This window comes from Alligator sinensis, unplaced genomic scaffold, assembly GCF_000455745.1.
Source record: "Alligator sinensis unplaced genomic scaffold, ASM45574v1 scaffold1621_1, whole genome shotgun sequence".
In the NCBI taxonomy this organism is placed as follows: Eukaryota; Metazoa; Chordata; order Crocodylia; family Alligatoridae; genus Alligator; species Alligator sinensis.
In genome coordinates this window covers 265,457-281,430 of record NW_005843006.1, presented here as the reverse complement: position 1 = coordinate 281,430, position 15,974 = coordinate 265,457, and the positions used below count along the sequence as shown (strand labels likewise).

Below are 15,974 nucleotides of genomic sequence, written 5' to 3'. Positions count from 1 at the left end.
GAGAGGTTAAATGGAGTAGTCCTTTCTGAGATCAACATGAATTCAAGACTTCAAGAGCATGGCAGTTTCATTTCAAGAGCTCCAGTGACTTCAACGAGGAATTAATTTATTTTAAGATTTTTTTTTGCCTGAATGCCATTATATTTTACATACCTCTTTCTACATGCACATGTTCCTGGGTCCATGTTAGTTCCAAATATGACAAAATAGAACATTTTGATGATTCAGATACATGCCTTTGGACACACGCTCATTTTTAGTGCTACAAAAAGAGCGTTCTATGAGGTTGTGCACACGTGCATAATCCCCTGGCTAGAGTCCTCTAAAAGACATGTTTTCCAGCCATATGGTAATAAAGGATTGCTCTGTAGTTCCCTTCCTGCCAGGTGAGCCAGTCAGGGAAACAGACAGCTGATCAGACTGTCCAAAACCCATCTGCAGTGGGAACAGCTGGGGTGGTTTTGGTAGCCAGTCAGCTGTTTCTGCCACTGTGGTAGTGTAACAAGTGCTTGTCCCAGGGGTGGATGATGCCCCCTGGTGGCCACTTGGCCCTTGCCCACTTGTGACTCTCCTTGGGCAATCTCCCCTTCACTCCCCTGCCAGGCCTTGATGTTATTAACTTTTAGAGAAAGGGAGGGTTCCCCAGGTCTTCCCAAGCCTGGTCTTACTCTTAGGACCACAGGTGCCCATGGTCAAAAATTTGTAATTAGCCTTAAGGGCTAATTACATGGGTTCCATCCTCCCCAATACCCACTCCAATGTCTCTGAGATGGCATGCTAACATGTGCCCTTCCTGATCTATGGACTCCCAGTCCCAATTCCTTGGCTACAAGCTCTGTAGACCATTCAGTTTCTGGCAGTAATCCCCAGACTTTGGCCCTTCTCTAGGCCCTGACCCCACTCCTGGCCAATTGACATCTCTGGACTCCCTGGCCATGGCAATTGCCAGCAGTGGTCCCTGACCTTCAGGCTCCCTAGACCCTGGTCCCACTCTTAGGCTCCCCAACCCTGCTTACAGCTGCCTCTCCTAGGCTGCTGACTTCTGGGATCCCTGGCCCTGGGCTTATATACCTCAAGCCCAGTCCCCTTCTGGTCAGATGACTTTCTAATTGGCCACACCTGCAGGCTGTTTCTTCCTCAGCCTTTCATCTTAAAGTGACAGGGGCTGCTACCCTGACACCAGGGTCTCCCCTGCCCCTGGCCCCACCTCACCTCCAGTCTCTCAACTGCCACGCCTTTAACATGATTTTGTTTGTTGTTGAGGGAGGCGGTCCCTGGGGTAGCTTCGCTGGTTGCTTCATCTAGGGGCCTGTACTCCCTTTTGAGTGCTTCTGTTTTAAGGGAGCACTCCCATAGGCTTCTCAGGACTGTCAAGCCTCAGCTGTCATAGCCATGGCCCCCTTTTTCTCTAGCTGCACCCTCAGATTTGGTCTACTGTTTAAGACCTGAGCTCCCGGGTATCAGCCCTACCTTGGGTTTCAATCTTAGGGTTGAAACCCCTCCTAGGGTTTCAGTCTCACTGCCAGCTTTAGCCCCTTTAGCTCAGGGCTAGCTCCTGGAACAAGTAGCAAGGGGTGCCACACAAGCACCCCTGTTCATGGCCTCCTCCACCCCTGTAGCCACTATCTGGTGCTCCAGTACAAACAGAACAAAAGCACAATCCAGCTGCTCATAACACAAATACTTTCCCTCCTCAAGGTAAATGTTACTTGTAAATCCTACCCGTAGGAGCCTTCTTCCCCAGCTCATCTGGGCGGCTGGGGTGCCTTTACTGTCCATCTCCAGCAGCCCCCCACTCCCAAAAACTTCTCTCCTTGCTTCAGGCAGGGGCTTCACCTTGCATGGTTAGAGACAAGGCTTATATCCCCAAGCCCCAGCTTCTTCTGGTCATCTGACCAGGTCTTCTGTACCCAGTGACCAGGTGCAGCTAATTGCTTCATTAGCGACCTGGCCTTATGAGTCCCAAGCCCTGTCCACCTGGACTGTTACTCCTTATCGCCCTTCCTGGCCCTGAGTCCCTCACCCTCTCAGGCCTTTCTAATAGCAGGAGCAAAGGTGCCCTGTTAGAATCAACACAGCCCAATCAGTTGTTGATGCTGGGTGACAACAGCTGATCAAGCTATCTGAAAACCGTGACAACAGCAGCTGATCAGGCAGTGTCCAGTGCCCAATTGGCTATTTCCACTGAAGAGAAACAGAGCAACAAGGCTACAATTCTGCTTACTGTGGACTGTTAGGATGTCAACTGCTCTCTTTTCCTCTCTCTTAGAGAGGCAGAAGGGAAAACAGAGCACTTTTGGGATGCTGTGGTCTGAGAGACCTTTGTAGCACTACATCTAACAGTCCACAGTGTACATGTACCACTACAAAGAAATTTCTATTTAAAGTCACAATGTCTTTGTGGTGGGTCCACCATTTTTGTAGTGCTACAAACAACTTGAATATGAGGACACTCGTTTTATATAGGGCTATAAGGGTGTATGTAGTGGTACAAAAGTAACGTGTGTCCAAAGCCAAATATACCTCGTGTCAACTGGTTTCACTGAGCTGTCATCCAGTCTGGATATAAGAGATGATCTCTGACAGGGGAGGGCATTACACTAAACACAAACTGGCATTGTAACTTGCTGTTTATTACATGTGAAATTATTATACATAATTATTATAAATTATTAAATATAGATTTATACTTAAGCATAACTTTAGCACAGCTCTTAGCTAGCAAGAAGGACTGGCTACCTGCACACATGCCTAAATTTGTATTGCATTGTACCAAGGCAGTTTATTATTTGTATTAATTCTATACATTGCAGCAGTACGCAAATTCCCAGTCAGGATCAGGGCTTCATTGTCCAAGATGCTGTACAAGCAGAGGAAGATGTAGTCCCTATCCTAACAAATTAACTCAAGTTTTGTTCAGAGGCATTCAGCACTTTGCCCAATAGCAGTGACACAAATGTGACTATAAAAAGATAGAAAACATAAAACAAATGATTTTGCTCTTAATACAAAGAAAATTAAATCAGTAGTGTGCAGTGTCCAAAGCCCCCACCGGCCCAAGCTGTGCAACTCAGCAAGTACAGAACTTTCAACTCAAGGTTTCTGACTCTCTTAAATAACTTTTTAATGCCCACTGACATTGTGGAATCACTGCAGTAAGTTGTAAATGATAGATGAAATGAAAAATTCCTGCACACCCAGTACAGACTGCACTTGGCAATCATTGCTGTGCTATAATATTTAGCTCAGCCAGCCAGAAAGGCCTCCTGCCAATCCCAGAAGATTTGGAATAGGAGAAAAAGAAAAATAAATCACCTTCTCCCTCAGTGCTTGGTGTGTATTTTGCTTGGGTCTTCAAGGTAGGAGAAAAGTGTGTGGGGGGCGGCGGTTCTCCCTCCTAACCCCTAGGCATCTCGCTAACTAGAGCTTTGGCAATAAATCCTTTCTTACATCCTTCACCACTGGCTGGCAACAACTTTTATTTTATAGATTCCATGATCTTAATTGAAATGATGATGATGCTTATAGACTGCGGCACTGCAATAGAGCACTTCATTGAGACCTACTTTTTGGTCCCTAAATTGCAAAAATACTTCATACCTTTCCTCCAAGTTGCCAATAGGTAAACAGCAGTCAGTAAACTAAATTGGATTGTTACCATGTATAAAATACACGGGACTTATTTTACCAGCATATAGTATGGTAACATGTGAACAGAGGGAAATTAAAAACCACTTTTTCACTTATTAATTGGATTGATAAAATTGATGTACAGTATTCTTTTAAGAGCATTGCCAGTCCCTCAGAAAATGTTCAAGCCATGCCTTATGAAAAGTACTGAAGTACATTCCATACAATTTGACGGACTTTGGGTCAAGCACAAAAGAAAGAGGGTGGTAGAAAAAACATGTAAAGCTGTGTCTATGGCCAAATCGCTGATTCTCCGATTCAGCATCACTTATGGACATGGAAAGCTCATTTTTAGAAGAGAAATTCAAACTATTTATTGCAAAATGACTCATGGACTTATAGCTGGGAATTTCAACATAAACCAAGGGAGTTAAATTTCCAGCTTGAACTGAAATTCCATGGGACTTAAGTTCCCACAAAGACTAAGTGTGCTTCTATGCCTGAATGTTTTTATATTGAAAAGCTTTTGCCAAATTGCATCACTTTGAGCTATAAAATTGATCCACTACAGTCCATGTTATCATCTTATCATCATTGTTCAGTGACTCGACAATTGAAACATTTTAATTAATTAATGAAGTACAAGTGTTTTATGCAAATAACAGCCCTTCTCTGACCATCTATACAAGCAAAACTTATTGGCAGGACTGCTTGAATTTGACCATGACTATGGTCAAACTTAATGGCTTATTGCAATTCAGAGAAAATTTCATAAACATATTTATTTTGCAGAAACAGATTGGGTCTACTCATTAGATGATATTAAGACTGGTTTGTGGGTCATGGTAAAATATTGGGAAAAGTTTTGTCACAGCAACGAAAAACATTTAGATTAACAAATCAGTCACAGTACACTTTTTAATGCATGTTAGATTGTCATGAAAAGCTATAAGAACTCAAATATAATTAATTGTATTTTATAATGAAAATTGTGTAAGGCCTTTTTATATTTCAGTAAACATTTAAAATCTGAGACTATGCTACACTGAACATATCTACATTTCCTGGGGCTTCTGATCCTCAGCTAGATCAGTAGGGATTCTACTGGGCCTCTACTGGCATTTCTAGCAGGTAATATAGATGATATATTTTATTAGACCAACAAGATTTTTGCAAAAAAAAGTCTTTAATTGCAAGCCTTTGGGCACAAACACCCTTCATCAGGCATTGGAGAAAAGATTGTAAAAGTTCTCCTGGGTAGAAATGAAAGTTCATATTTCATAGGATTTCACAGAGGAGTCAGTAGATGGAAAACTCCTTTGGGCAGTCAGTTCTTATGAACTTTGCTTGTATAAATGTTCAGAGAAGGGCTGTTATTCACATAAAACACTCATACTTTATTAATTAAAATGTTTCAATTATCCAGTCATTGAACAACAATAACAACATGGACTGTAGTGGATCAATTATATAGCTCAAAGTGATGCAATTTGGCAAAAGCTTTTCAAAATAAAAACATTCAGGCATAGACGCACACTTAGTCTTTGTGGGAACTTGAGTCCCATGGAATTTCAGTTCAAGCTGGAAATAATAAATGGTCTAATAAAAGGTATCATATCTACTACAAGTCCTGATTGCCTTTCCTCTAAACCAATATGGCTAGAACCTAGATACCTAGCAGGTAATATGGCATGTGAACATTCACACTGGCACTTAAACATGTAAAATGAAAGTTTGTTTGACTTGGGACTGAACACTTCAATATGCCAAGTGCACCCAACTCACAGTGACATCAGGAAAACAGAATGGGCATGCATCTCTGCAGAAAGTATCCCAGATCAGATTCTAAGTTGCATAAAAGCTCATTTTGCATGCCTGTCATCTAAATCAAGCATTTAAATGGCACATCTGTGACATCTACCATGGAATACCTGCATTCCTAAACAGTACAAGGAGCCAAAAGATTTAAGTGCAGTTAGGCAGCTAAAGTTCGGACTAAACAGTGGCCTGAGTGAATCATTCCTCTTTCTAAGGTTACTTTTTCTATATTACCAAAGCTTACTGTCTGCTGGGCTTTTTTTTTCTCCTAGATGTGAAATGGACATTGATGAGTGCAGCTCTGATCCGTGCCTGAATGGAGGCCTCTGCCAGAACTTACTCAACAAGTTCTACTGCATCTGTGACTTGAGCTTTGCTGGCCCCCGCTGTGAGGTAGATGTAAGCGACCTCTCCATTTATGTCTCTCTATTATTGTGGCAGAATCTCTTTCAACTTCTCTCCTATCTAATCCTGCGAATGGATGATGAGCCAGCAGTTGAGTGGGGTGAACAGGATGATTATTAGCAATCTCTGTATTAGCATCTTAGGGCCTTGTTACATGTTACACTGGGAGATGCACAGATGTTGAGCAGTGTTAGGGCTAGTTCAAGTTTGGAGCAGTCACACTTCAGGCCAGCAGGGGTCTGGAGGTTTGGAAGGTAAGAATCCCACTCTGCTCCCATTCCAGGCTCCCCTCCTGCCCCCCGTTCCCCAGGGCTCCCCTGGTTCATGCCCACCCCTGGGTCTCCCCCTGCCCCACTTACTTATGACTGCTCATGCTATCTGTCTCAAGGGAGAAGGCAGGGAAGGTTAACCTGGCTGCCCAGTTGCCACCACCACTACAGCCTGGGTGCTCTTCTCTGCATTGAGCCTGGACCAGAGAGCAGCAGTGGCCAGACAGGCAGGTTACCCATTACCTGCCTGCTCCCCCAGGACAGATAGCAGGGGCAGTCACAAGTAGGCAGGGGGCAGGGAGGGCAGTGAGCAGGGATCTGGATCAGCTGGGGCAGGGGAGGAGGGGGAAGGTAGGGATTTTATACTGAGGGGTAGCCTAGAGCGGCTGGTGTTAAGAGCTCCAGGAGCCACACACAATTACTGTATAACAAGGACCTTAAAGTCACTGAAACATAACAGAAGATGCCTTGTTTGAACAGTAAATTAATTTAGGACTCAGAGAAGTAATAAAAATACAGCTTGAAACATTATTTTCTATTTTTTTGAATTTAAGCAAAATCTTTTGTTGTATTTAAATCATTCTTCAATTCTGGCTTCAAATGCAGAAGTTAATTTTCCAACTAGCATCATATTAATTTATATTATTCAATGTAAACATGAGAGATAACAAGGCCCCAGCATAAACATGCAGACCTTGTTCATGAAGCACTTTCATTCTGCTTTGGTCTCTGCTCTATTTTGGACAGATGCTAGCAGACCTGAAACAATGTCTCACCTTATTTTCATCGGGTATTCTATTTTGTATGTTCTCCCAGAGTCCTTCACTATAACGGATCAGTAGCTCATGACAAGAAAAGATTTTTTACCTGTGGTAAAATCCATTGATTCTAATGGCTTTAGGAAGGCCAGGATTTTACACTTAAAATATAAGTATTTTATTATTCTCATATAATGCACCATATTATCAACCAATAACGATTCAGAAATTTGGTTCATTGAAGGTAGACTAAGTAGGTAATAAGATATTACCTTGAATTAGCCATCACTGGAAATACTGAGCCCAATCTTGCTCCTGTTAGAATCAGAAACAAAATTCTCAGAGGTGACCTTAAAGGAAATGACACCCTTGGCAAACTTGTATTTTGGTGTATTTTGACCCCACCAGGTCAGCAGTGCTTCTGCAGGCAGAGGCAGGTGTGCAGGGCACAGTCTGGCAGGGAGGTAGAGCAGCATGGTGCACCAGGCAGGTGAGCAGGCTGGCACCGTTGCTGCTGTGCAGGAGCAAGGAAAGCTGGAGCAGGTGCCACCCTGCCCACATGTGCTGTGCCCAGCCTGGCTTCTGCTGAGCAGCAGCTGGAGGCGGGGGGTGGGTTGGACTAGGCACTGCTCCTTCTGCCTGGGGCAGGGATCAGCTGGGGTGAGGTGGGGTGGGGGAAAGCACTGCTGTGAGTGCAGGCTGCTCACATGGGTGCATGCGTTTGTGTGTGTGCGTGTGTTTCCCACTCCCCTGACCATGGCACACTGAGGGGTCACCCACATTGCCCACCCCTAAGGCCAACTCTGAATATTTTTGTTGACTTCACTGGTAGTCGGATCAGCCGATACAACTATCCATCTCCAATATAATTAAATAGATTGAAATAAAATGCAGTTGTGCTGAAAATTAATATACAAAATGACTTCAAAGGATTAGTTTTAATGAATATTCAAGACATCAGATTTCAATTTTTGTTCATTACAAAATTGTTGGCATTTTAAGTAAATTTATGTTATCCATGAATGTGGTGCTAATATTGCAACAAATAACACAGGAAAGAGAGACATACTTACAGGTATTTTTCACTTAATGGATGAATCCCTAATAAACTGAACTTAATTTTCATTCATCAAGACAACAAAGTACACAACATTTCTCAACATCACATAATGGGATGGGTTTAGCAAAGCAGTTAGACATGTATACGTGTCTGAGAGCATGAGCAAATGGAAATCAACTGCACTTAAGTATATGTTAAAATTTAGGTATACAGGCAACCCTCGCCATTCACGGGGGATACATTTTCATGATCCCCGTGAATGGTGAAATCCGCAAATAAGGCACTGCATTCATGAATGCAGTGCCCCTGGCGGCTGCGGGGAGCCCAGCAGCAGTGGCAGGAGCCTGGCGGCAACATGCACAGAACTCCCAAGAAGCTTTTGTAAGTGTATAAAGTGTATTTAAAATGCAGGTTTGGCATTCGCGAATATTTGAAACTGTGAATGCCAAACCCACGAATAGCGAGGGTTTTCCTGTATACTTAAATGCACTGTTGAATCCAGAACAATCTATTACTATATATTTATGATTTTTACTCATTTAAAACAAGTTTTTTACATATGTCAAGGTTACTCAGGATTTGTGTAATATTCTATTGAAGCATTGTAATTCAGGCAGAGGCAGGGTAGAGATGAACCAAAAAGACTAACCAAACCAGAGATGCATACATTTTCATGAGCCAAAGCTCATTTCATCAGATGCTGTGAAAGGACATGCACAGAACTACAGAGAACGATTTCAATACAAAAGACAGGGAAGGGAGGGAGAGGAGTGGGGGACAGACCTGGGAGAGGCAAACAAGTAATAAATCCATAGGAGAAAGGGGGTCATAAAAGTTAATCCAGGTAATGAGATAAGAATTCATTGTCCCAGTTTAAACCATATTTAACCTAATCCTTCTACGGATGAATTTTTGTTCCAAAGTTTTGCATTTGAGTCAGCTTATGAAGTTCTGTTGTTCAAGAACAGCCTCTCTGAAGTGAGAAATGGAAAGTTGAGGACGGTTCAAGTTTTCTTCCACAGGCTTTTTGTGTTTTTGTCAGATTGGTATCTCCTCATTCTTTCATGTAAGGGTTGACCTGCCTGTCCAATGTAGCAGAGAGGTGATGCATGTAAACAGGTGATATAAGCAGGTGATGGCATTTATAGTATTGGTAGAGGTGTAGGTGAATGAACCGTGGATGTTCTACTTCATGGTATTTGATACTGTCTGTATTGATGTGGGGGCACAGCTTACATCTGGGTCCATTGTAAGGCCTGGTTCCTTAGTGAGGTAGCCTGTTGTTTGAGAGAGACTGCTTGAGTTTAGAAGGTGATCTGTAAGTCAGGAGAGGTTTGTCCTTGAGATAGTCACCATTTTCCAGGAGGGGAGGAGGTCATTAATGATGTGTCCAAGATGGTCAAGCTGGGGGCTGTAAGTGACAACCAGAGGGATTCTTTTATCATTACTGTAACAGGAATATAAGGTGCATCTCTACCCTGACTTCTGCCTGACTTCAGACTAACACAGCTAACTACCTCTCTCTGCTCATTATTATTCATGTTATGTTAGTGGAGGTCCAGTCCAGTCTAGTGTCCTTGAGTTATGGTTTGTGAGTGTAATTACCAACTGGCCTTTACTTCTATTTGCAGTCCCAGTGGTATATCATCCAACAATTTTCCCTTTCCCGAACCTGAGTCCTCTTCTCCAGCTCAACTCATTAAGCTACAGACTAGATTTACTGGGATGTGATTCTTATTTACACCAAGTTCACTTTACAAAGCTATGACTGTGTATAAAAGGCCTTATGCCATGGTTGTATAAAGCAACCTTCATTAAATGAGAATTCGGCCTTTTTGGTTTTATTTTTCACTGATGTGACACAAATATTTTATCATATTCTCCCACCAAATCAACTCTTTATATGAATGCCATTCAGGGTATATTTGAAGCAATAATAGGGTCACTGAAAATAGTTTATTCATATTTTTGCATAAATGCAGAAACAGAAGTCCTTTTTTATATATGTGCATGCAATATGCTGTTGTGTCCCTGTGATGTGTAACAAGTTAATGTCTCAAGGAGCTGCCTTGGTCTGAAAACATAAGTGTAATACATTGCTTTACAATAACTGCATTACACCAAGAACATTGATTTGTTATCTTTATTTTCCTGGAGAAGGCTTGACATATTTTGTTGTTGATCAAAATAAAAATAGAATGCCCATCTAGAAGTTACATTCCCTTCCTCTGTTTTTTTAAATAAGTCATATGTCTGTGAAAACAATGTATCAATGTATGTTCTATTATTAGGGATTAATTTATTATAGGATTATGAAGGATGTAAATATATTATATGTCCTCCTAGGAATATTATTTTACATCAAAATCGAATACTTTGGATAATCAAAGACTGGCTGTAGAACGTGACTGTGATTACAAACTTTCAGCCAGTTTCAACTATGAAAGCTAGCAAATATTCAAAAAATGGTATTATGTTTATGCTTTAACCCCATCTCTACAATGTAACACCAATTCAGGAAAATATTTAGGCATGTGCATTAATTCAAACTAGTCCATGTTTTTGTGTGGAACCTACTGAAAAGTCTCATTTAAATTAAATCAATTTTTTTCATTGGAAAATATTTGATTTTTCTGCAAAAAAAGGTAAAATGAAAAATGTTACTTGGTCACATTTAAATACAAAATACTTCATTGAGCAATTGGAAATTGAAAAAGCAAAAATGAAATATTTTATTTTGAATTTCAAAACAAAATTAGTCTTCATTTCATTTGAATGTAAAATGTTGCTTTTTTCACATTAAAAAAACCAAGAAAAACAATCCACCCTGAGATTTAGAGTTGAAATTTTTTTTTTTCATAGAATTTCAAAGTATTGCTTTGAAAACAACTTGAAGCTTGAAATTCCCAGTGGGAAAGCTGAAAAATGTCAATGAAAAAAAAAGAACAAATATTTTTATTCAAAATTTCATGTGGGACTATTTTGATTTATGCACTAGCTCTACTCAAAGCCCATTTAAGTCAATGGGAGTTGATGCATGATTATGGTTTTTTGAATAAAGGTGGACTGCAGAATCTGGCCCAGGAACAGTATGTTGCAAAACTCTCAGATAATTCATTTCAGATTGTCATTAGTGTGGCTGGGAATGTGGACAGCAATGTGTTTAAAATCAGGGTTCCTGGTATACTTTATGTACATGCATGAAATTAAAAAGAAATGAAAACCAAAGAATATATATATATATGCATAGAGATCTCAAACTATTTCATCAAATCTAGAAGCTTGATATTTAAGTTCATATGTATATATAGTATCAGGTATATATTTTATATATATCATGTTATATAAAAAGTTACTCATTTAAAATATTCTAAGAGTAGAGCAGCAATTCAGGCTCTTTTCATCTGTATACATATCACAAATACCACTTTACCCACTGTGATTGTAAATTATTTCTTTCCTTCATCTAATGCCTTGTCATCATGAAACATCTCCTGATTTCAGAAATGCTGCTCTTTTCCTCTTTGTACTTCTGTATTCTTGACTACCTTGTGTGTGTACATCGCTTTCCTATCTTTATGTACAAAATAAATCTCTTGTCTATGTCTCTTTATGTTTACTATTTCTCATTTTTCTGCTAATACCTGTTTTCAGTTGCTTTAAGTATACCATGACTTTTGAATATTTACACGTGAAAAGTATATTATCCAAAAACTTAGACTGCAGGTTTAGGAACAGAAGTTACACATAAACTGGTTTAGGTGATTAGAAGCTGGTTTAAACCTGTAACAAAACAGAAGTTCAGTGCACATAAACCAGTTTCAAAATGGCCAAAAACGTTTAAGATAAACCTGGTTGAATGTAGTATCAGACTTAACCGATTTAGGTCAAACCAATTTATAGAACTTCTGTCCCAGACCCTATCCTGGTTCAAGTTAAGTCACAGTCCCCCAGCATCCCAGGATGCTTTGCAGCCCTGGGCTGGGCTGCACTGCCTGCTTGAGCAGAGCAGGTTGACCCCACCTCTCTGCTCTCTAGCCGGAGCAGTGAGGGCTGGCTGACAAGGGGGCGAGGGTAAGAAACGTGGCTGGTGACACAGCTTGGTCTGCCTGGAGGGGGTAGAGCAGCCCCTGTCAGGCATTACCCCCGGCTTGCTGCTCAAGCGGCAGGGTTCATTGCCAGATGCTGGGCCCAGTGGCAGCCTGTGGTGAAGGGGAGAGGGAGCGGGGTTAATACCCCTGCCTCCTCCCCTCTCCCACTGGCATGAGACTCCAGCCAGGGTCTGCTAGGCAAGGGCATAGCAACCCCTGTCAGGCCTTTTCCCCAACCTGTTACTTGAGTAGCAGGGGCTGTGACCAGCCCGAGCAGCAGCCTGAGGTCTTAGTCCCATCCTCCCTCCCATCTCCCACTGGCACAGGACCCCAGCCCATGCAGGTGGGAGAGGGGAGAGAGCGGGGAATTTTAACCCCCCTTCCTCCCCACTTCACCTTAGGCTGCAACTGGGGCCAGCATCTGGTCGTGCTTCCCACCACTTGAATGGTGAGGTGGGGGGAATACTTGGCAGGGACTGCTTCCCCTTCCCCTTCTAGGTAAACCCCAACAAGGGACCATGCAGGCCAAGGTGGGGGTTTAAACCCTGTCCCAATCAGCCTTCTGGGGCCTGGCCATGCTCCACTTCAGCTCAGCTTTCCTCCAGCCTTCTGGCTACTGCTGAACGGAAGGGAGGTCTTGCTCTAGTGTCCCCCAGCTTCCAGCCTGAGCCACTGCAGGCATGTGACTGCATTTCTGGAATCAAAAGTGAATGTCTGTTCACTTGGCTCTTGGTTCAATCTATGTAGATTAGACTAACCTGCAAAGACTGAATTGATCCACACTCAGGCTTTTTGAATGTCTGTACTTAGCCCAGCTTTCCTGCCATGGGTGATATTCTGATAATATACATGGCCCCTTAAGTATCTCAGCAGACTGATGCCTTCTCATGAGAGGAGCATTAGTCTCCCCCCCCGGACAAGAATCCTTTATTTCTTATTCCGGAATATATTAGGTGCCTGCTATTTTGATTTCAGCAAATGTCATCAGTAAATGGACTCACTTGGGACTTCTCTGTTAAAACCTGAACCATGCTCTTCCCCCAGTTTCCAATGCTAGAAGGAGAATACAGAAGTTTGCTAGGTTTTAGTGTAATAGCTGTAAGCAAAATAGGCATGGGTTCTGAAAAAGCAGAAGAAAAATAGAAAACAGCTTATGCCACTTAATAGAATAGTATCAAATAATCGCTATTCTTTACAGCAACTGCAGGTTGTATGTAAATACTAAATATATCCACATTCTTTTGTATGGACTCACTTTACTTTGAAATGATTGTTTTATTAAAAAGCAGGGATTCAAATGAAGATATTTTAAGCTGAGAAAGAATGGCAGAAGAAGTCTGTGGAGACCGCACTGAATTCAGACAATTTAAGGTGGCTTGCAAATGATTTTTGAAAATAATTAGGCTTCTGCTTTTTCTGAAAGGTTTTGCAGGAAAAAAAGGAAGAAAGAATAAGATTCCCTGTCCCCTTTTCTTTCATTTGTTTTTAGAAATACAGATTTCATTTACCCTGGAACAGTGCATGGTGACTGAGAGTTATTGAAATTATGATATCATCAGACACTAAAACCTGAGTAAAGGAAGTAATTTTTAGCCAGATATTTTAAAACCGGTTTAATTACTTTGTTAACCCCTATTTACTTTCAGTTCCTGACAGACCACTGTAATTCTTTCTTAAAGTTTCAGCATTTCCTCTCCATGTATTAAGTTCATGAGGCACGCCTGGGACTGCCCCAAGGGGAACAGCCACCTCTTACAGAGTGGGGAAGTAGATGCCTGATATGCCAGTATGCAGTTTCGAATTCTGATAGCATCATCTCTCATGATTTTAATTACTGAGGACCATGTCGTTTTGCACATTTTAAAAATATCTTGGGTGAACTTTGAATGCCCTCATAAATCCTTACCCCAACACTCTTTAGCTTAAAAAAAACAGCCTGCATCAAATCCTCTGTATATCAACAATAGGAGGATAATGCAGCAGGACATGTAAAAGAAAAAATTATCTTGCTCCAAGTCTCATAAGCTTGATACAAAACCCTTTGACTGTAGGTGTTTTTCCTACAGTCTTGAACTCCAGGTGAAGGTTTTATGCCTGAGGTTGCTTAATTCTACCCTTTCAATTTTTAGCACGTGCACTTGGCATTTCACATGTAGATTCCATGCCCTGTCATAAAAATATGTACAGTCTTGCTCTCTGCACTGAAAAATTGTTTAAGATTTCTAAGTCAAGAACACATTACAAAAGCATCAGGTTTGATAGAACAGCCATAACCTAAAATGCAGGGCTTATTACAGTGGCAGTAGAGTATTCAGCAACAAATTATCAGAAATAGACTACCAAACACTTTGAATAAAGCAGGAGTAAACTGGTACCTGATATGGCTCCAGTGCCCAAAGGTTCTATTAAGATCAGAAGCACATGGTTTTAGTTGCCCTATATACTCAAAGTTTAAACATGGTTCTTGTCCTGACTGGCTTAAAGTATAGATCAGTAGCTCTCAATCTTTTAGATTCATGGCACCCTTCATTGGATTCAAGATACCCTCTATAATGTTGGTGAAATGAGTGCACCCCATTTTAAATAGTTTATTTATTACAATGCTTATCTTCTTGCAGAGGGGCCAGTCAGTAGGGCTGTGTGCAGCTTCGGTTGCTGATTCAATCCAGTGGAGATTTCGCCTGATTCAGTGGTCGAATCTCTGAATCTGAATCGAATGAGGAGACCCTTTAATCTCTCTGAATTGAATCAGAACCCTCTGAATCGATTTGGAAAGATTCAGTGATTTGGACATAGACACAGCTTTAAATGTCTTTTCTACATACCTCAAAGTACTAGGTGAATGCTGTGATGCTGGGGTGGATGGAGCGTCCCACAAGAGCATTGGGGGGGGCGGGGGGGCAGTTCTCCAGCACTCTTGGCAGCAGACCCCAACTGGTGCCTCCTGGGTCTGAGGGGCACCAGGGGTTCCCCCATGGCTGATCACCCAGCCTGACTCTGGTGTGGTGGGGCTCCCCAGCGCACTCCCCGGTGGACCCAGAAGTGGACCAGAAGTACTTCCAGGTCCACTTCCAGGTTCACCACCGAGCATGCAGGGGGGCTCACACTCCTGTGAGACACTCCATCCATCCCAGCATCACAGTGTTCAGAAGCTGCACCTGGTACCTTGAGTTATATAGAGAAAACATTTAAAGCAGTGTTTACGGCCGAATCGCTGATTCTCTGAATCAGCATCGAATCTTTAGAGTCAGATTTGACCAAATCGAATCAGGGACAGTGATCTAAATCAATGAATTGAATCACTGTTCCTGATTTCGGCCAAATCTGAATCCGAATCAAATAGGGCCCATTTTGCACACCCATACCAGTCAGGTAGGCCAGGTAGGTAGGCAGGAGCAGCCAGACAGGAAAAGCCCAAGCCTGTCTTTATTCATTTATCTCCTCACACCTGGAGCCTAAGCCTGCCCTTATCTGCTTATCTGCTCACACTTCCTTTTGCACTCTTTAAAGGATCTTATGACACCCCAGGGTGTCCCCACATCCTCACTGAGAATTACTGGATTAGATCGTACTCCAAAAAGGTTCCCTGGGCATTAAGGTGGACTGTACTTTCAGACAGTACTTACTCCCCAAGGGTGCACCTGCATGTCGCTGTATGGTGACGTTGCTATGGTGCCATGCTTCAGTACTTCCTTTTGGAAGTACTAAGGCACAGCTCAGTACGGGAGGTTATTGTGCCATGGAGCATGCCACCACAGCGAAGTAGCTGCTGATCACATGACCACTACATCACCATAGCGTGCCGTATGATGACATGTAGACACACCCTAATGTGTACTTTCCCTTGTTTTACCTATAATACCGAAGTGGTGGTTCGACTCACAATACAGACTTAACATTCTGCTTTAGTTTAGCTATAGCTCCCCTCATCTGCCCGTGCCAT

The 15,974-nt window shown here is 42.1% G+C and overlaps 1 protein-coding gene across 1 annotated transcript in view; it reads left to right on the top strand.

The window, feature by feature from the left end:
• Positions 1–15,974, top strand: part of CRB1 (crumbs 1, cell polarity complex component) — a 129,145-nt gene that overhangs the window by 88,577 nt on the left and 24,594 nt on the right. Inside the window, exon 11 of the mRNA XM_006036703.1 lies at positions 5,721–5,847. Coding sequence (XP_006036765.1) covers positions 5,721–5,847 — 127 coding nt within the window. The remainder of the gene's footprint in view (positions 1–5,720; positions 5,848–15,974) is intronic.